Source organism: Coenobita brevimanus, chromosome 84 (assembly GCF_032717465.1).
Source record: "Coenobita brevimanus isolate Jiangsu-jjx chromosome 84, ASM3271746v2, whole genome shotgun sequence".
Taxonomy (NCBI): Eukaryota; Metazoa; Arthropoda; class Malacostraca; order Decapoda; family Coenobitidae; genus Coenobita; species Coenobita brevimanus.
In genome coordinates, this window is record NC_137037.1 from 15,433,804 (window position 1) to 15,455,806 (window position 22,003).

At 41.6% G+C, this 22,003-nt stretch overlaps 1 protein-coding gene across 1 annotated transcript in view; it reads right to left on the reverse strand.

The window, feature by feature from the left end:
• The window catches only part of LOC145410036 (allatostatin-A receptor-like), a 56,172-nt gene extending 36,532 nt beyond the window's left edge, over positions 1–19,640 (reverse strand). The window contains exons 1-2 of the mRNA XM_080280253.1: positions 19,524–19,640; positions 13,343–13,500 (exon numbers count right to left, since the gene is read on the reverse strand). Coding sequence (XP_080136379.1) covers positions 13,343–13,500; positions 19,524–19,640 — 275 coding nt within the window. The remainder of the gene's footprint in view (positions 1–13,342; positions 13,501–19,523) is intronic.
• Positions 19,641–22,003: the final 2,363 nt, after the last annotated feature.

Here is a 22,003-nt window from a genome sequence, read left to right on the forward strand (position 1 = left end):
GAAGGCCATGGCCGAGACTGGGCTTTCCCACAGAGCTCTCAAAGAGTGTATGTTGTCTTGTTGGCATAGGTGATTGTGTGCAATGCAGTCTTCCATAATGTGCTTAATAGTATGGGGTGCTGTGTTGCATCGTGGACAGGCATCAGCGACAGAGTCATCCAGCTTCTTCTGGTAGCTTAAGAGGGCTGGATGGTGCTCACATCTCAGCCTGGCTAAATGGACCCTGTCCTCACGAGGGAGATAGGATTCAGAAGGGTGGATGTCAGGAGGCCGTGCATGCAGCTGTGTATTGTCTTTAAGTGACTGAATGGAGCAGTGGGTGATCTGAGTGTGGATATGCTTCTGGAAGCCAGTCTGAGGTGGGCGAGGGGGGAGAGATGACCGTATTTGTGTATGGTATCGTGTGCTGCGTGTTGTTTTGATGTTCCTTGGTGTGGGTGGATGTGTTGCCATGTAATATAGTGGATGTTGTGAGTTTGTGGAGGCTGCAGCAAGAAACTGGGTGCCTCTCATGTCTACTGTATGTGATCCTTGACTTTGAGGACTTTGGTTTCTTGATGTAGGTGGTCTGTGGGTGTAGTAGCTGTGCAGCCTGTGATTATTTTTAGGGTCTTGTTCTGTATGGTCTGTACCTGTAGAGTGTTGTAGTGTGTTTTGGTGAGGTTAGAAGCCCAGGGAGGGCTTGCATAATTCATCACTGAACGTATGCATTGTTTGTATACTGTGGTGGTGGTTTCTTTGTTGTGTCTGAATGTTATATGGGCAAGTGACCTCAAAGCATTGAGTCTTAGTGTTATTTTATTTTTAATGTTTGTGATGTGTTGTTTAAATGACACTGATGTATTGTATGTTACACCAAGGATTTTGTGTGTGTGTGTGTGTGTGTGTTAGGTTAGTGTTGTTTATGGTGAGGTGTGGGATGTGACTGTGTTCTGCTGTCCAGTTTGTGAGAAGGGTCACTGTAGCTTTGGCTGGAGCTATTTTGAGCCTGTTTGTGGTGAACCATTCGTGTACTGTGTTGAGGTAAGGTTGAATGATGTGTGCAGCTGTGTTTGCGTTTTGGTGCGTACATGTAAATGTTATATCATCTGCATAGGAAGGTATGTGTGTCTGTGGTGTGTGGGGTGTGGGTATGCCGTGCACGTATAGGTTAAAGAGTGTAGGGGACAAAACAGATCCTTGGGGGATGCCGTTTGGGAAGTTTCTGATGTTAGAAGACTGACCAGCAAATGTTACGTGTGCACATCTGCCTGCTAAGTAGTTTGCTGGCTTTCTTTTTGTGTTATTGTGCATGTTTGTGTTGAGTATTTTGTTTGTGAGGTTGTGGCGGGGGATGGCATCAAAAGCTTTGCTAATGTCCAGTGTGACTAGGAGTGTTCTGTGTGGTGGCCTAACTGAATTCATGCCATCGAAAACTCTCTGTGTAAGGTCTGTAACAAGGGTGTTTGTGGAGTGGAGTGGTCTAAAGCCATGTTGTGACTGGGCTAGGGGAATGTGAGATGTGACTAGTTTACCAGTCGTTCATTGACTTTAGAGGGGGTGCAGAGAAGTGTGATGGGGTGGTGTGAGGAGGGTAACGTGAGATAGATAGATAGATAGATAGAGAGATAGATAGATAGATCAAGTAAAAAAAAGACGTCAGAAAAGAAAAATGTCAGAAACAGGTCAGAAGTAAAATGGTATTTGGAACGAAACAAATTACATCACTGAAAGACAAAAACGGTTAAGCCATTAAATGTAGAGATAGGATGGTAAAGAGAGTTGAAGATTTTTATAAAGAAGTGTAGGCATCGCAGACGATAGTCTTTGTTGGGTTTAGGGATAGTGATGATAATGCAATGCTTCCAGATGTTGGGTATTATGTTGTGTGAGCAGCTGTAGTTTGATATGTTGGTGAGTGCTTGTATGCCTTGTGGTCCAAGGTGTTTAAGGTGAATGTTGCTTATGTTGTCTGGTCCACAGGCAGATGAGTGCTTGAGGATGTTAATGATGGGCTTCGTCTGGTTGTAAGTGAAAGTGCGTAGTCTGGGTCTGTGGGGAACTGTCTCTTACGTTGGATGATATGTCGGTCTTCGGGATGGGGGTTTAGATGGCTGACTTGTGAAAAGTGAATGATGAGAGTGTTTGCTTGTTGTTTGTATGAGGGTATGGTGTCTGTTGTTGTGATGGCAGCGTGTGATTGTGTGGTGTTGCTGTTGGAAAGTGTGATGCTGTTTAGTGTTTTGTAGAGTTTGTTGATGTTTGTTTTGTGGTCAAGTGTTTGAAGGTAATTTTTCCAGTTTAGTGTTTGTTGTTCTGGTATTTTATTGTTTATTTGAGTGTTGAGTTCTTGTATTTGTTGTACGGTGTCTTGTGTACGGGGTGTTGGGGAATGTCGCAGTGTGTCCCGTTGTCTGATCAGGCCTTGAATTTCTGGTGTGAAGTTGGGGTTGTCTCTCTTTCTGTTGCCTATAGGGATGTGTCTTTAGTCTGCGTTTTGTACAATTATATTGAAAGTGTGCACAGCGGTGTTAATGTTTGTGATGGGTGTACTGTTTAGTGTTTCGAAATGTTGTTCTGTTTCAGTTACAAAGGCCTCCCATTTGGCTCTCTCATAATTAGTGTATGTGTGTTTGTGGCCAGCTGAGGTGATTCTGGTTTTGGTAGTGATGACTGGGAGGTGATCAGAACCTAGGGTTTTAAACACTCTCCATGATGTAGTGAGGGCGATGTTTGGGGAACAGAAGGTGATGTCTGGAGATGACGGGAGGAAGAGGGCTTGGTGTGGGATATGGGTATGTTGGTCTAGATGGTTCAGTATGAAAAGATGATCTGTCTGGGATTGTAGTACCAGCTCTCTGTCTGTGTCAGGTTGGTTGATTGCTTTACCATCTGCACGAGATAATAATTCTGCAAACAGCTCGCACTCTAGACCAGTATCATCAGTCCAGGTAGAGTGCAATAACCATTCTACACTGTGTACATTAATATCACCTAATGTGCTAATTTAGGTGCTAATGGTAAGGTTAAGATTACTCAACTTTGTGGATATGAAGTCAAATACACTAGGTTCTAAAGAAGCATTGGGGGAGTGATAGACTATACAGATTTGGCAATATTAAGATAATTTAGTTTATACAGAGAGTAATCAAAATTAGTTGAAGTAATATTTAAAACAATGTCAACTGCAAATTAAGATTTGATATAACAACATGTGCCACCCTTGTTATGGAAGTTTGTGATGAGATGGTAACCTGGAAAACAAAATTGGGATATTTCGGTAGAGATTTGGGGTTCTGTGAGGAACAGGGCTAAAGTGGGTATGGATTGTAGGAGAAAATGAACTGAATTCAATTCGGTACTGAGACGACGGATACTGGTGAAGGATAAGGCCGCACCTGCACTTCTCCCGTGACGAGCATGAACGGAATTTGAAAGTCATTGCCGGCACAATCACCTGATAGCGATCGGGAGGACCCTGCGCCGCCAGCCCTATCCTACTGTAGTGGCAATCAGATATACAGTGCATATATATATATATATATATATATATATATATATATATATATATATATATATATATATCAGAAACAACAGAGACATTGCAAAAAATGTTAAATGACCTAAACAGAGGAAGTTTGAAAGTTGGGCTAAAGGAGACTAGAGTAAAAGTGATCTTTCCAATACAAAAGAGCGTCATCAGAATAGGTGAAGAAATTTCAGAAGAGATCGAGGAGTACAATTACTTGGGGCATATACTAAAACGAAAGATTATGATAGCGAAATGAAAAGTCTCATTATAACTGAAGGGAAAGCCTTGGGTAAACACACAGACATAACGAAAAGTAGTTTGCTAATACGTATGAAATGAAATGTTTATAACAAGTGTATATTCAGAGCTACGACATACGGTTGTGAGACACGGAAACTGAGAAAATCGACCGAAAATCAACTAATCCGTTCACAAACAGCAATGGAAAGGACAATGTTGGGAAATTCTTTAAGAGACAGGAAAAGATCAGCCTGGATGAGAAGGCAAATTAAAGTAAAAACCACAATGGAAGTTATAAAAGAACAAAAATGGAGGTGGGAAATTCATGTAGCAAGAATAAATGATAATCGATTGAGCAAGAGGCTGACTGACTGAACTCCAAGAGACTGTAAGTGTAGCAGAAAAAGGCCTGACAGGAGGTTGAGAGATGAGACAGAGAAGTTTGTAGGCAAAACGTGTCAGAGACTGGCTCAGTCAAGGAATCAGTGGAAAAGGTTGGGGAGGTCTTAGTTCGCCAGTGAACCTGAAATAGCTGATGATGATGTTGATTATATCTACCTATCTATCTATAGCTATGTCTCTATATCTATCTATATATCTATCTATATCTATATTTATATTATACTGCATATCTGTCTATCTATCTATATCTATATTATATAGATGGATAGATAGATAGATTGATCAACTAAAAAAAAGACGTCCGAAAAGAAAAATGTCAGAAACAGGTCCGAAGTAAAATGGTATTTGGAACGAAACAAATTACATCACTGAAAGACAAAAACGGTTAAGCCATTAAATGTACAGATAGGATGGTAAAGAGAGTTGAAGATTTTTATGAAGAACTGTAGGCATCGCAGACGATAGTACAATAGTTTTTTTTTTTTTTTTTTTTTCAAAGGACACAAGTAAAATACCAGACGTAACACCAGACGAATTAAACATTTCTCTTAAAAGTATGAAAAGAAGGAAGGCCCCAGGAGAAGATGGAATGGTAGCAGATTTACTGTCTGATGCAGGAGTAGAAGTACAAAACAGGCTTGCCTACTTATTTAATCAGTGTATGAAGAAGAAACTTCCCCCCAAAGAGTGTAAAACAATAGTTATTTTCCTTTACAAAAAAGGCGACTCAAAAGATCTTAGTAACCGTCGATCCATTAGCATATTACCAGTTATTTATAGGCTCTTCACTAAAGTCCTTACATTCAAAAGAATAACAAATTTGGAGGAAAACCAACCTCGTGAGCAGACCGGATTCCAAAGTTGGTATTAGACAACTGATCATCTGCAGTGCACACAATGAATCAGCTAACTGAGAACACTACAGAAAATAATAAACCACTGTGTTTGGGTTTTGTTGATTATGAAAAGGCTTTCGACTCGGTGAAGCACATAGCAATTTTAAATTCACTGCGGGAACAATGAGTACAGTATATGAGAACATTGTAAAACTGCTCGAAAACATATACAGAGAGGGAGCTGCTACAGTTTTACATAATGACTAAAAAATAAAAATAAAAAAGATATTTGCAGCTTGCCTAGAAAGTATTTTCAGAAAAGTAGACTGGCTGAGCAGAAAAGTAAACATAGATGGAGAAAATCTAAATCATATAAGATTTGTAGATAAAACTGTCCCGATCTCAGAAACGGCTGAGACATAGCAAGAAATATTCATCTTCATCATCCTCTAATCCTGCGTTGCCCCATGAGGAGCGTAGGAGACCGGGGCTAGGCAAGTTGGTCCTGACATTTAAGATGAGTGACCAGCCTCACTCATCCCTGAGAGGCATTACGTGAGCAATAAATACCAACCACCCCTTGGATATATGCCTGCACAGGCAAAATCCGTTTGGAGCGCTTTAATTACCCACTAAACCACCAGGCGCCATAATTTGGTTATATGGTTACCACCCACTATAGTAAATGGTTTCCTGGTGTACAGGAAACCATTTGGCTTGTCAGTGTAGAATCACCCATAGACAGAAGGAAGAGGAAAGAATGAAGGAAAAAAAAAAAAAAGGACAGAAGAGGGAATGTAGTCACACGCAGGCATAATGAAGAGGAAAGACTGAAGGAAAGGCAGAAGAGAACGGAAGGAAGGAAGAAAGAGAGGAAAGGGCAGTCACCCGAGAGCAGCACTACATAGAGTGAGTGGATGATAAGCCCACCACCTACCAATAAAATTAAATATTAAATTACCTAAATAACGAAAGTATAAAAATAGAGCTGAAGATGAACCAGAGTAAAACTAGAGTAATGTTTAATCTAAGTACACCAAAGAGCGTCACCAAAATAAACGATGAAATTCTTGAAGAAGTCAAAGAGTACTTTTACTTGGGGCAAATACTAAAACTAACGAAAGATCATGATAGCAAAATAAACAGACACATTACAGATGGACAGAATGGAATGCTTTCGGTAAGCAGTGAGACATCAATAATGTAGCCAGTATGAATGAAACGAAACGTATATTACGAATGTATACTCCCAGGTATGATGTACGGTTGCGAGACCTGGAAACTGACATAATCAACGGAAAATCAACTAATCCATTCTCAAATAGAATGGAAAGGCCAGTGTTGGGAATATCTCTAGGAGACAGGAAAATATCGACTTGGTTAAGAAAGCACACTAAAATCGAAGACATTATAATTTACAAGTTATAAAAGAAAAGAAATAAGGATGGACAGGTCATGTCGCAAGAAAATGGGATAAGCGATGCAGCAAGAGGTTGACCGACTGGACTCAAGAGATTGTAAGGGTAGCAGAAAAAGGCCAGACGGGAGGTGGAAAGGTGAAATAGAGAAATCTGCATACAATAAGTGGCAAAGATTGGCTTAATCAAGGAATTCGTAGAAAAGATGGGGGAGGCCTTATTTCAGCCGTGGACTTAAAATGGCTGCTGCTGCTAATGATGATGGTGTGATATATCTATATCTAAATCCATCTATCCATCTGTCTATCTATCTATCTGTCTGTCTGTCTGTCTGTGTATCCATGTATGTATGAATCTATCTATCTACATATATATATATATATATATATATATATATATATAAGTACTCGACGAAAGTATGTGGTGGCAGGCTCCCACCACCACCACCACCATCAAAAAAATCACATACTGGAATAACTCGTAAATAATGCATTATAATTACCTTTAATGCTTAATAGGGTACCCTTTTCGTTTCTTCACGGAACGGAAATGTCGTGGAAGTGAAAGGGCAAGGTTCCTTAGATGCTGGGGTGATATATTACCTCAGGACTCACGAATGTCTGCAGGTTTTTCTTCACGATGTGCCAGAGGTTCTCAATCCAGTTGAGATCTGGGCTGTTGCTTGGCCACTCCTTTAAGAAGGGTACCTGGCAGTCCTCAAGCAAGTTGGTGACAGACTTGGCAGTGTGAGCAGGTACACCGTCCTGCTAAAACATTCGGGCATCTGTGAACTCAAATGGCTGCGGTAGGTAATCAAAAAGGAGCTCCAGGTAAACAGCCTGATTCACTTTGTGATTTCTGGGAAGCACAACAAGTCTCCCTAAACCGTTACTGGAAAAGCAACCTCAGACCATAAGTGAATCAGGGTGTTTAACTGTGCTTTCCAAGTAGCGGGGGTCATGAGGGTCACTGCCCTGGCGCCGGTACACTCGCTCCCCTCAATTACAGGTAACAGTGAATGTTGCATCAGACCACAATACAGACAATCACTACTCCTCACCCCAGTTACAGTACTTGTTAACAAAGGCAACCCAACGAGCTCTCTGGGAATGTATAAGAAGTGGCTTGCGCACTGGTTTATGGCTGGTAAAACCAAGCTCATGCACCCTCCTAGAAACAGTGTGCACTGAGACCTCACCAAACACTTCTGGGTTGTTCTCCTTCAGCACCCTGGCTGTCACACGAGGGTTAGACTCCACTGCACATTTCAGAACATTAACAGACCTTGGAGAGGTGGTCTCTTTGTAGGAATTGCACCACAGTTTTCCTCCCTGTAACGGGCACACCACTTCCGTACCGTCGAGCTTGCCACACCAACCAACTCACTGATTGCCTTTGTTGGGTGGCCAGCCTCCTTCAGAGCAATTAACTGGGGTATTGTTTCATTAGATAAATCCTTGGTAGGGGCCATAGTAAAGTAACAAAAGCAGAAACACAGCTGGTCACTAAGGAAAAAATTGCACAATCAGAGAGACAGGTGCAGCACACTTCCCCTCTCTCTCACAGCCTGGAGGCAACTGAGGGACCAGCCAGCCACCACTCTGTACTGCCTCGGGCTGCCGTGACGTCATGTTATTGCCACGTACTTCTGGGTGTATCGCTTCACCCACAGAAGCACCATTCTTTTTTGCCATAAGTTTTGATTTTGCTGCCACAAACTTTTGTCGAGTGTATATATATATATATATATATACACACAAAAGTGTGTATATATGAGTGAAAGCAACAACCGGCATGTAGGTTACAAACAAATGCAGCAAAGAAGCAAGGAATTTCTTGAACTTCTCACGTATAGCCAACATTATATCATGTAGGCATACAGCACTCTGTCTCCACATTTGTGTAGGCCTAATGTTTGACTCCCATAATTACAAGGGATAATGTGAAGAACAAGGAAGTTCTTCAAAACTGTTCCCAAATACAAGTATTATGAATACCTTGATATAACGGACTTCAATAGACAGGAATTCGCTTTTATCGAACTTGAGGAACTACCGGACTAAATTCCTATATATTGGAAAAGGTCCGATAAAGCCAGAAGCAGTCTGGACTGCCCAACCACTTCAGGTATGTTCACCACAATACGGTAAATAAAAGACATGTTTATCAGTGTACAGTACAGTATTATCATATAAATTCTACCATTTGATTAATGAAGTTATAATACAGTACAGTACCACAATGGTAGTCAAAACAGTTTAAAAACTGTTCATGTGATCTGGACTAATGTCTGATATATCGGAAAAAGTCTGGGTTAGCAGGGGGAAGTCTGGATGTCTCTTTTATCGGAATTTCGCGTTTTTCGGACTGGCTTGGGCCCCAATTAGTCCGTTATAGTGAGGTTTTACTATATATAAAACCATTCATCTTGTAGCGTCAGGCTTAACCATCTCATCCCATGTCACAGTTGTGACTAAGCATACAAACAAACTGTGAAATCCATTTGTGGAGTGTGCTGATAACATAATGGAGAATGCCTCCACAAAAAGCGCTTAAACATACTACCATAAGATTCAGACAAGAGTCATGATGGATTATAAAGGTGCTTGCTGGTAACATGCTCTGATGCTTGCATATGTTGGCTCCCTGTTGTTTCTACCGAAGGCACATTCAGACTCGAATACACACAAACATAGCCAATATAGCATTAAAACTTACACATGCTTCAATCTTTCTACAGACACCTCTTCGCCATCCGTATTTTGCCAGCATGGGTGCGGATTAATTCTGGCTCTCATTTGTCTTCTATGGAGAAGGTTCACTCTTGCTGTGTTCCTAATATGAGACTGTTAGAGATATAGATACTGTACAAATAAAACGCTATTTGGTGGAAATCTAATATCTGCAACTGGAAATCACTTTGACTCATTAATGGGAAACGGACTGAGTCAAAGAAACATTTCTCCTGCTACATCAAGTACTTCATACCTACAATAGGCTCTTTCAAAATCTGAATATTTCGTTGAAAGGATTCTGTAGTAAGCCAGAAAATCAAAATATCTTATAAAGTCAAATGATGGTCCCAGATAAGTAGGCTACAGCCTGCCAAAACCAGATGCCAAAACAACACAATGGCTCGGTAGAAAAAAAAAATCTTCTTAAAATTCCAACAAACATGGACAATATTACTTCATCTGTTTTCATAAAGCATTGTAAAATATATTTTTACCTTATAACTATATAGACATTTCAGACAAGGGTACCGTATATACAGCTTTTAAATATAATGCAGTTTTTCATAGATCTTGGTTTGTCTGACATGGAGATTGATGCTGTTATACCACGACTTACAAACAAATTCCTTTTTCTACCCTGCCCTTCCTTGATTTTGTAGTGCCACACCAGACGCAGTATGATCACATTACATAACTAAGATCTTCACATGATAAAATGAAGGCATTAGAAGGAAAATCTGCGAGGAGAAAAACTGAATCTGCCTTGGGGACAACAGTCGGGTCGGCGAACTTTTGGCACCAGGTGTGGACAATGGATATGAAATGCCACTGACCTGTCTTCTGCTATTTTAAATTTTTAAAGTTCAGTGCTTCAGTTCAGTCCTTGATTTTATTCCTTACCTGACAAGAAAAGGCAAACTTATGAAACAACCTCCTCTCAGCACGAGGAGCTGCATCGAGGGCCCCAACAAGACTATTATGTATGGCAAAAGGGGACAGTGGGGTTCCATGAGCCCGAAAATTTTACTCATTTCCTTTGAATGAAGAATTTATGCACTGATTTCTCTCTCTTTACAGATCGAGACAGATAATCTTCCCCTTAAAGACAATCCACCTTCCCAAGTCACTCTTTGATCCAGCTCTATGACCTTGACCTTTGGCCTATTGTCCTCAATAAACTAGAGCATCCTCTTGGCAAATCGTTAATCCCTTCACACCATCTGTTTAAGTCGGGTAAAAACTGTCTGAATCATTTTATTCACACACACACACACACACACACACACACACACACATCATATTGAGAGAGAGAGAGAGAGAGAGAGAGAGAGAGACGTCGAATAAAACATAATACTGGTTTTTGCTTCGTGAGCGCGGGTATAATAAATAACAAAATTAGTTAATTAAATAAATGAGTATAAACATAAAATAAATCAGTCCTTATCATCGTGTCTTTCTAGTGACAACAACAGGCATATACTGTATATAGACCTGCCTAGAGCCTATAGTGTATTTCACTGGCCAAAATTATACTCTGGAAAGAAAAAAACATAAAGTTTCCATTTATATTTATTTTCACGTAACTGTTCTATGTATCCCAAGAAACCATTTACTAGGTCAGGTTGTAGGCATATGATTATGCAAATGGGCGTCTGGAGATATACTGAGTAAAGATGTTCCACTTTACTGTACCCCACAAGGCTTTACATCCTAGGTGAGGTTGAGGTTTGCTCCTCACCTATTACTACCCTGCCGAGAGCGACTGATCTTTTTCACCTTAAATGTTAGAACAAAGTAGGTTACTCCGAGTAGCTAGGATTTTGAGGAAGCAATGAAGGACTGCATGGTACATATCTAGTAACCAGCCAATTTCGAGGATAGGATAGTTTTTTCTTTTCATTTGCCTCTTCCTTTATATAGTTTTAAGACATAGTGAACATTATACACTTCCTACCAACTATTTTAAATTTACACAAAATTCATTGCAAAAACTGTACCCACCCAGCACAATCCACAATGGGTAGCCCGTGTTAACCCCTTAACCGCGGGGTGTCACTTTCGTGATGCTTGGAAGCAAGGGATCATACCGCGGGGCGTCACTTTTGCGATTCTGTGTTATTTTGAATTCGCCCGGGCTTTCAAGTGGTGGCTTGTATCATCTATCAGTACTGCCAATGTCCAACACTAGTCAGCACTCCTAATCTCATCTGTACTCCCATCCATTGTTGACAATTTAGCCATTTCTCCCTGTTCTTGACTCCCCTCCCTACCTCCCCTCCATTACCCTCTCCTCTCGCCTGCCCGGCCGTGCTACGCTAAGTAAATTTTCCCTGGAATTTTCCACTGATTTCATCCATTGAAATAAGCCCTATGTCCTATTCTTATACCAAATAATATATACCAAAAAGAAATAAGGTAAGTGAGAGTGCCATACACCTGGAATTGGCTAATTATCACATGACAACACCTCACAAGCACTCGTTCGCTAATTTTCGCTGTTTATTTCCCCTTGAAATATGCCGTACAATCTGTTCTCGTAATAAAAATATATATAGGAAAGGAAGGAAGAAGTTTAAGTGATATTTACATTCACCTGGAACTACCTAATTATTGCAGGCCACCACACTGTATCGCTAAGTAAATCTTCCCTGGAATTTTCCACTGACTTCATCCATTGAAATAAGCCCTATGCCCTATTCTTATACTAAATAATATTTATCAAAAAGAAATAAGGTAAGTGATAGTGCCATACACCTGGAATTGGCTAATTATCACCTGACAACACCTCACGTGCACTTGTTCGCTAATTTTTGCTGTTTATTTCCCCTTGAAATATGCCGTATAATCTATTCTCGTAATAAAAATATATATAAGTCGGGAAGGGAGAAGCCTAAATGATATTTACATTCACCTGGAACTACCTAATTTATAATGTATTGTCTAGATTTCCTGCCAATCATTTCATAGCTATATATTAGCAGCTCTCACGAGGCTGAAGTTGGCAGTAATGCATTCTCGCTAGGTAGACCACCCTGGCCCGCCAGTATCAGTTTACTATCGTCTTTCAAGGTGAAAGTACGTCGGATTCGCGCCTGCTAACTTCCACCACTTTTTAGCCCTATGCAAAGGGCCCTGTGACCTCTACCCCCTACTAAACCTCGAAAGGGCTGACAATTGATAGAGAGTGACTACGAACTTTCTGGTGAGTAAAACAGTGCAAGTGGAATTGTAAATAATGTGTAAATAATGTGTAAACAGCAAGTGAAAGCAATGAATGTAAATATAAGTGAACAGTGGAAAATAGTTTTATAAGTTACTGCAAGTGACAGTGCATAACACAGTGTAAATAAAATAGAAATGTAAATAATGTAAATAAAATAGAGAATGTAAATAGAAATGTAAATAAGTAGTATTATAAGAATACGAGTATATATACTAGGAGTAATGAAAGTGAAAGTTTCACTCTAGCATGTATGAATACTATGAGTTATGAGAGTGAGGGTGAAAGTGACATTCACTCTCAACGCTAGTATGCAGGACGAGAAAGTGAATGCTACGTATTTTACTGAAAGAGAAATTGAATCCCTACAGTGACAATAAACTACTATTACTGAAGGAAACTTATGGATAAAGACTGTAGATATATATAAGTGTTATATAGTAACAGAAATATAAACTGTGAGTGATTTTATTAATAATAAATGACAGAACACCAGCGGCAAACGATGTCAAGTGGGAAGGTCATACGCCCTCGTAATTTTCATTGCTTTCACAGTGTTTTTTTTTTTTGGGGGGGAGTATGGATTCCAAACTATTTGAGAATCATAGAATAGTGTTTCTAGTGATAATATCAGGCTGTGGTAATCATATTACGGGTTGTCGGGAAGTGTTAAGTGGAGACTTCATTACCCAACTTCAGAGGTCTCCACAAGTCCTAAGGTACTCGACGAAGGCTCAACAAACACCCCAGGAGAAAGCTGAAGCTATGTGCCATAAGCATATGTGATTTTAATATTCTAGGACTAATAACTGATTTTTGGCAAATATTTTTAGAGAGTCTGTCGGAGCGTGAATATGCCCACGGGAGCCGCAAGTCAAAGCAAAACAAGCCCGCGGTTAAGGGGTTAAGAATGCATATTATATTAAAGCATCGACAGTCCACTTCATATTATCATCTTAAACTGCCACAGCGTCTCTTACCTGAAGATGAGGTAGTTAGTGGTGGACCTCATTTGCTTGTTGGCGATGATGACAATGACGACGAGGGTGTTACCGAAGAGTCCCACCAACACGATGATGCCGAAGATGATAGGCACGACGATGGCCACGATCAAAGCATACTCGAAGACCTGGTTCTCCTGTTGAAGGGTGAACATAATTAGCACTATTTTATTCATCCCTTTCCTTGGGGGAAGCAGCCTAGGTATATAGATAGATAGATATTTCTGACATTATACGAATTAACTCTGACAGGTGATGTGAAGAGCATCTAAACTGAAAAATAGCATACACATTATGTGTAGAAGGTTATTGCTGTAATGTGGTGCTAGGTTTCCTTGGGCTTGAATGATGCTTGAATGATTATGTGGCCCATTTCATTGAGCATTCTGTTGTTAGCACGTTCGTACTTTCTGCATTCTATCTCACCCCTCCTATGAGGCCAAGATGATGATATTGATGATGATGATGATGACGATGATGATAATGAACTTGCCACCATCAAAAATTTCCATCACCACACCACAGACGTCTGGTAGCGAAGCGGCTATATGATGAATTATATTAATCAGTTTGCAGAGACAGATCTTCTCTTGATCGAATAAAATCATTAAAACATAATAAACCGTCATCGTGCTGAAGGGATTAATTCTGTCGGCAGTATGAATATATTAGAAACAAGTATTAGGCGTCGGTCAATAGATATGTAAATATATTTATCCCACTGTGATTCCTTTGAAAAGAGAGCAAGTAAAACAGCATGTTTTCAGTATATATATATATATATATATATATATATATATAATGCTTTTTTAGACGTTGTTCACCTTTTGGGAGTCTTTTCAATGATCATAAGGTATTGCCTTCATGAGATCCCACACTACAGGATACCAAGAATTTCTTATGAAAGACTACTCTGGCTGAAAAAGATACGAGGATGCAAGATGAAGAGAATTACTAGGTCTCCTCAACCTCGTACCAACATTCTCCCTTGGGGATGGCGAGAAAATCGTTTTCTCTCTCTTCGGACTCCTAATGGTCCTGAGGCTCGGGACCTCACTGGGCAGCGGGGTGTGGCCATGCAGGGTTCTTCCCATGCACGACAACGTCCCACGACCCGGAGGCGCCGGCCTTGGAATCCTCGGAGTGCCGGGGAGAGTGATACAATAATTGCTATGTGCATCGAGATGGGGAAGGCTTTTTCGGGGGATGACAAAGGGGCTTTGCTTGTTTTACTGCCCAAGATCTATCAGGAGAATGGGCTGCCCCTCCTTGTCATCCCCAAATGCTTCACCTGCGATGTACATTCAGTTCCTCGCCGACTGGAGCACCGGGCCCGGCAGCCGTGACCTGCTGCCCCCAACTCAACACAGCGGAAACGGTTATGGCTGGATGCCCCTCTCAACAGGCAGACTGTCACCCCGATCACCGACCTGGATCCGGAAATGGGCACAGCTCAGACCAAGGCCGAGGTACACCATCTGCCATCAGAGACTGAGGAGGGGCAGGACTCCTCTGACACCGCCTCCATGGCTGAGGATGCTTCGATTGACTCCTCAGCCGGGGAGGAGGTCAATGAGTCCTCCCCTCCTCCGGCAGTGGAAGGCACCCTATCTCACCTCCCATTGTGGACCACAAGGATCAGCTAGACGTATCCTCCTACCGACATTTCCTGACCCTCAACACCCACACCCAATCGTACCAGCTCGGAACTACAATCTATTCCATCCTCTATGGTCTGCTCCAGGTTGCCAACCAGGGTGAGGCGATCTGACCAGTGTTGTTCATCAGGGGGAAGGAGGTGCGTCTAGCCGATCTGAGAGCATTCTATCATATGCTCCCTCCATGTTTGGCCCCCTAGATCGGCTGTCTCATGTGATGCAAGAATGAGTTGTTTTATTATCGTGTGAAAGAGATGTTTGGCCTGATGCCCCTCATAGCTGGTAATGGCCATTAAACATTAAAAAAAAAAAAGTCCCGACTATTGAGGCAGACGATTCTCATGTGCTCCATTTTCCTGAGCTTGATGGGTGACTTTAAGGCATTATCATGCCTTGTCATTATAAAGTGACTGGATGCAGGAAAACGAAAGCTAAAGGGTGCAACATGAATTATCAAAGATTTTCAAGAGATGCAAAATGGAGGATGAAATGATTTACCTTACCTAAATTATCCACCCTCGATGTACACCTGTGTCCGCATGTTTCACTACATCCACCAATGGTGTACACCTATGTCCACATGTTGCACTACATCCACCCACGATATACACCTACGTCCGCATGTTCCACAACATCCACCCACGGTGTACACCTATGTCCGCATATTGCATTATAATACGTGCCTGCATTTACTTCAAACGTCACTCATCGTTTTCTAAAACTTTATAATGAGCTTTAATTTTCTTTCATAACGGTAAATTTGTAATCTCTTTTTGACCTCTTTAGTTTTGGAAGTTATTCTATATTTACTCAGGCTGCTTATACTGCAAGCTGTTAAATATAATTATGTATGTGTTAAAATAAGAAGAGCTGAAGGTTTACCACACTCCTCAGTGTTGCATTAACCAATGAGCGGCCGTGATTCACACGTTTCTTGGCTCCAGCTGTCTGATCTGGGTATCAGATCAGGGTATAATGAAATTATAGATTTCCAAACATCTGTGTAGCTGACAACAATTGTGCAATACGCAATCGTTTTATATTTGGTAAACTGCATTGAAGTTCAATACACTCCAATTCTCAATAAACTTAGTGTTTATCTCTCTCTCTCTCTCTCTCTCTGTATATACATATATATATATATATATATATATATATATATATATATATATGTATAATATTTCAAATATCCTATAGAATCTCGGGCATTTCAATTTTCTCTCTTTGTCTCCATTTTCTCTTTCCCTCCTGCTGTCACTGACGTCATAATGTACGCGTGGGATGACCTAGTAATTTTCTTGATCTTGCAAGTACATTTTTAATTTTGTTCACGACATCTTCACAAAATTCTCTTCAACGTAGGAGAGTGCCCTCCTCCTGAAGGGGAGTCTCGCCAAACTTCATATAAAAATAAGGTAGTATTAAGAATATATTGTAGTAGTATTAGTTGCAACCCCAGTCTCATCTTAAAGTGATCCCACTGGACTGCAGGCCGAAGTTGCCCTTTTCCTCAGTCTCCATTCCCGTTTCGGAGGGAAGGGACTAAGCGACGTTTGTTTACCTGCGCAGGAGAACCACTCGTTCTTACCGGTGCCACAACGTGAAGGTCTCCCTATCCAGTACCAAGTATAAAAATAGTCATCACTGTATTCGAGATGTCATTGGAGACTTTCCAATTCATTGGCTACTAGACGCCTCTTCTAATCCTAAGAAAATAGTCTACAGTCAGTTGGTTTTCACCTGTCAAAGATAACTAACCCCTTTCAGTCAAGTTGATGGTCAAGTGTAGTCAGACTGATGGAAAATTTTGACTTGTCACCAAGGACATTCCCTATTAACGCATAACCATGGCCCTTCGAATTTCAAGAAATCATAGCACAGTGTTCAAATTGTGAGGGTCCAGTTCCATCAGAAGAAAACAAACGACTATACTGATACCAAGAGTTAAATATAAAATTGTCACTATACTGAGGTTAGCACTTCCAGTCAGAGAACTCTACCGATTTCGTTCTTGTTACTACCAGACTAATTATTCAGGGCAGGAAGAGTCCCACTGTTGTATAATGAGTTTATGAAACTTTTATCTAACCATTAAGGCTTGACCAATTTCTCGTCAGTTTGCAAGATCAAAATTAGAAACACAATTCTGGACCATTTAGAGAGTTGTTTACTTGTAGTCTAAGGCCGCCTCCACACAAAATGTTTGCTGGCGTGCGCGGTTACAAGCAAGAGTTTTGCATCACTGTAACCTTTACAAATGGCCTTACTTGACGTACAGGTACAAATTAGAACTTCTGTGGATTACAATGATCCAGACCTCCCGCCCGCGTCAGCAAGTATTTGATGTGGACGCTGCCTATAGATTTCTCTCGTAAGCTATCATCCTTTGCATCAGTGTCAGTTTGAACAGACGATTTTATGCAGTCTCGCAATGGGCCTTGCATCTACCGAGAATTAAAAGATATTACCCAATCATCCTCTCAGGATATTTTATCATCCTACCATCTGATGATCTAGTTCAGCTTAAGACTGGCTTCCCATTTTCAAAGGGTAAAGTTTTTGTCTGGTCATATTTAACTCACGTATTACGAGAGATCTCCCTCTATCCTATAAATTGATGACATTTTTCTGGTTTATATTTTGCCATCTTCCAGCGACTTCGTTCAAATTAAGAAGGAATTCTAACAGTGAGGTATAAATACAGCTATATGTAATCGAACCAGTTCGAATACTCACTATTAGGCTGAATACAGTATTTTACAGCTAGCTAGCAAGAAAGAAGTAAGAACTACGCAATCAGACTGAAGGGTTAAGCTGAAAACGAGTGTCCGGTGGTTATAAGAGTTTAACATAAGACTCGTCTCATTTAATACGTTCCTGTCTTCAGGCAATTTTTCCCAGCTTAACAGACTCTGAGCTGAAAGTGATGGACGTTAGCCTTGATTACCACCTTCACTGGTGTTGGATTGGGGCGCCTTCATGTAGTGGCACCAACATAACAGCGAGGCTCAACTGTATGATATGAACGTCCTTCCATTACTTCGCTATCCCCGAAAGGAAGAAGGTGAACTGCAGGAAAAGGGTAACTTTAGCCTGCCGTTCATTGGATTCACGTTTCAGAAGACCCTGAGTTGTGCCAACAGTATTACCACTACCATTACCACTGTAATTACACTACCAGCGGCCACTACAAGTCTGAATTAAAACTTTCGGTGTTTGTATCAGCGAACAGAAAGGACTTCCTGAGGCTAAAAGACATCCTTGCATTTTGTTCTAGCCATCTCCATTTTTTTTTTTTTTTTTTTTCGTTTAGGAGGCCCATATCGTTCTGGAGGGGTTAGAAATGGCCATCGGTTACTCCTTCATCCCACGAGGTTTCCCCTATGCTGAGAATGATGAAATGGAGGTAGCAGTAACAAACCAGTATATGACAACACCAAAATCGAGGGGATAAGATTAATCACGGACTCAATGAGTCAAGTGCTGCTGTGATTAAGGTTGCACAGTGTCATGAGCAAAAAAGGTCGCTGCGACTCACCTACCAACACTGAGCCTCTGAATGTCTGGGTAATATCGTTCCTTTCAATACTCTCATTGTGTGCTTCGTGTTCGACGTGAGGTGCTTTGCCACGGTGACTCATTTCCGAGACTAAGGCATTTGAACTTGTGGAAAACCGTTCTCCCAGTGACCTCAAATGCAAGGCCACTGCATCATCTACATACCTATTTTACCCACTAACCCAGAACGGGATCATATACATCTGGATCGAGTGGTGCCCACTGTCCGCACCAAGATTCAGCGCAGCACCATTGAATAGGCAGCATCGTAGCTAGCATTGCTAACCGTTCGGACACTGTGGCGGTGTTGCTATCCCAAAACTGTTCCGCATAAAAGTTTCCATCGCCCAACCAGCAAGAAGTGTCGGCAACCTTTTGATCATGGATAGTTCAGTCCCCTGCAAAAGTTCCATTCTTCAACCTGACCTTCTGAAACACATAATACCATAAGTGTGGGTATAGTTACATTTTGTCAATGCAATCCGTTTGGTTATCTAAAGGGTTATTTTCAAATAACTGCTACTTTTAACTTCTAAAACTAATATGATGTCATGAGCTACTGAGAGAGAGGGAGAGGAACGGAACCTTATGCAGGCAACTGTGCAATATGTACTTCATACGAGAATCGCAACCCTCCTCGGTGATGGAGAGCAACGCCTTCACGTAGGTGTATTAATATGACCGGGAGGTGAAGCTGTCCAGTCAGGCAACGTCCCTCAGTCCCCTCCCTACCTGCCCAAAGATGGATGTGGAGATGCAGGAAAAGGGAAACTTCAGCCCGCAGCTCACTGGGTTCACGTCCAGATGAGCCTGGAGTTGCAATAACAGCAACAACAAAACAACAACAACAACAACAACAACAACAACAACTACTACTACTACTACTACTACTGCCACTACTAATTACTACTACAACTACTACTACTACTACTACAGCAACCCACCTCAAGGGTCTTAGTGTAGTTATTGCAGAGTGGAAGCTTGGTGTAATTTGTAGAGTTGCAGAGGATGTAGGGCGGCAGAAAGGTTAGGAAGCTCTCAATCCCTTGTTCCTCGTCCATCCCTGGCCCTCCTCCACTCCCATCGGCCCCTACTCCTCCAGTGCCTCCTCCATTTACTGTTCCGGTGTGAGTTGTACCTCCAAGCTCCTCCATCTTTATGTTCTGAGGCAGAGAGGTAAATTAAAGTGCCTCTTGTTAGTCTTGATGTTTTAATGTGTGTGTGTGTGTGTGTGTGTGTGTGTGTGTATAATGATTATTGCTGCCTCTCCTCTGTCGTCCTACTGTACTAAATGATTCGGAGTGTATTGTGTGGCTTGTTTCGGTGATTTTCTAGGCTTCAGTGGACGGGGTTGGTGCTCAATTATTATTTTAATTTGCTTTGTGTAGGGGAGTAAGGGGTCGATTTCTCTGGTGATTGTGTGTGTTTGGACATGCTGATATTAAAAGACTATGGGTGATTTTTATGTATTCCATTCGATACTTGGTTAGATTTCAGAAGGCCAAATTCATGCTTCTCGATAATACGATCGGAAAGAAGGTTGTGATAGGAAAGATGCCTTAAAATTTTCCTATTAAGAATTGACTCGAAAACTTTTGAAATACAGGACGTTAAAGCAATTGGACGATAGTTGGAGGGTTGGGAGTGGTCACCCTTCTTTGGGACTGGCTGAATGAGAGCAAACTTCCAGCAAGAAGGAAAGGTACAAGTTGACAGACAAAGGCGAAAGAGTTTGCCTAGGCAGTGTGTAAGCACAGAAGCACAGTTCTTGAGAACAACAGGAGGGACCCCATCAGGCCCATATGCCTTGTTAGTACTGAGGCCAGTGATGGCAGAAAATACATCAACTGAAGAAATTTTAATGTCAGATATGAGGAAGTCAGAGGGGGGAAGTGATGGAGGAACAGCACCGGAATCGTCTAAGGTAGAATTGGAGGAGAAAGTCTGTGCGAAGAGATCTGCTTTATCAGTAGAAGAAATAGCTACAGAACCATCAGAGTAGAAAAGAGGAGGGAAGGATGATGAGGTAAAGTTGTTAGAAAGATTTTTGGCAAGATGCCAGAAGGAGTGAGAATTCGAGTCGGAGAGTTGAGAGCATTTAGTATGGATGAAATTATTTTTAGTAGAGCGAAGAACAGACTTAGCACGATTCCGGGCAGAAACGTAAAGATGATGTGATTCAGGGGTGGGTTGGCTCCGGTACCTTTTGTAGGCCCTCTCCTTGTTGCGGACAGCATTAGAACAAGCGTGATTAAACCAAGGTTTTCTTGCATTAGTCAAAGGATATGAGAAAGGAATGTATGCTTCCATGCCCGAGAGAATACCCTCCGTAATGCGCAAGGCACACTCAGATGGCTCACGGCCATGGAAGCAATAATCATTCCAGGGAAAATCAAAGAAGTACTGCCTGAGGGCCTCCCAGTCCGCGGCTCCAAAATGCCACAGACTACGTTTCCGCAGGCCGTACCGGAGTGATAGGACAGGTTAAGGTAATAAGGTTGTGATCGGAGGAGCCCAACGGAGAGAAAACATTAACAGAGTAAGCAGAAGGATTAGTTGTGAGGAAGAGGTCAAGTATGTTGGAGCTCTCTCCAAGGCGGTCAGGGATACGGGTAGGGTGCTGTACAAGCTGCTCTAGGTCATTAAGGATAGAAAAGATGTAGGCTTGTTCACCAGGTGGATCCGTGAAAGCAGAGGAGAGCCAAAGGTGGTGGTGAACATTGAAATCTCCAAGAATGGAGATTTCAGAGAAAGGAGAAATGTATAGAATGTGTTCCATCATAGAAGTAAGATAGTCGAAGAATTTTTGATAGTCAGTAGAATTAGGGGATAAGTAAACAGCACAGATATATTTAGTCAGAGAATGACAGGAAAGCCGAAGCCAGAGTGTGGAGAATTCAGAAGAATCAAGTTCAGGAGCACGAGAGCAAGATAAGTCGTTACGTATATATACACAACAGCCACCTTTGGCTTTGAAATGAGTATAGAGAAAGTAGGAGGATACAGAAAAGGGTTTGCTGTCAGGTGCCTCAGACAGCTGAGTCTCCGTTAGAAAAAGAAGGTGAGGTTTAGAGGAGGAGAGGTGGTGCTCAACAGAGAGAAAGTTAGAGGAAAGGCCGCGAATGTTGCAGAAATGAAGAAGAAGAGAGTCAGACCGTGGTTCCAGGCACCTTGAGTCGTCACCGGGAGACGGGCAGATGGTGGGGGCATTTATGGTCCCCCCCTCCCTGGGGACTCCGAGGCTTGATAAGACGACGCCATTTTTGGTAAATTTTGAATAGGAAGTGTAGTGTGTACTGTGCATGTAGTTTGGTGAAGATAGAGAAATTTGTACTGGAGAGCATGCTGGCCTACTCTCTGTGTAACTGAGACACTGAAAAAGTTCAGCAAAGGGGGATGGTCAGGAACTAGTCCTGAGGGCTGA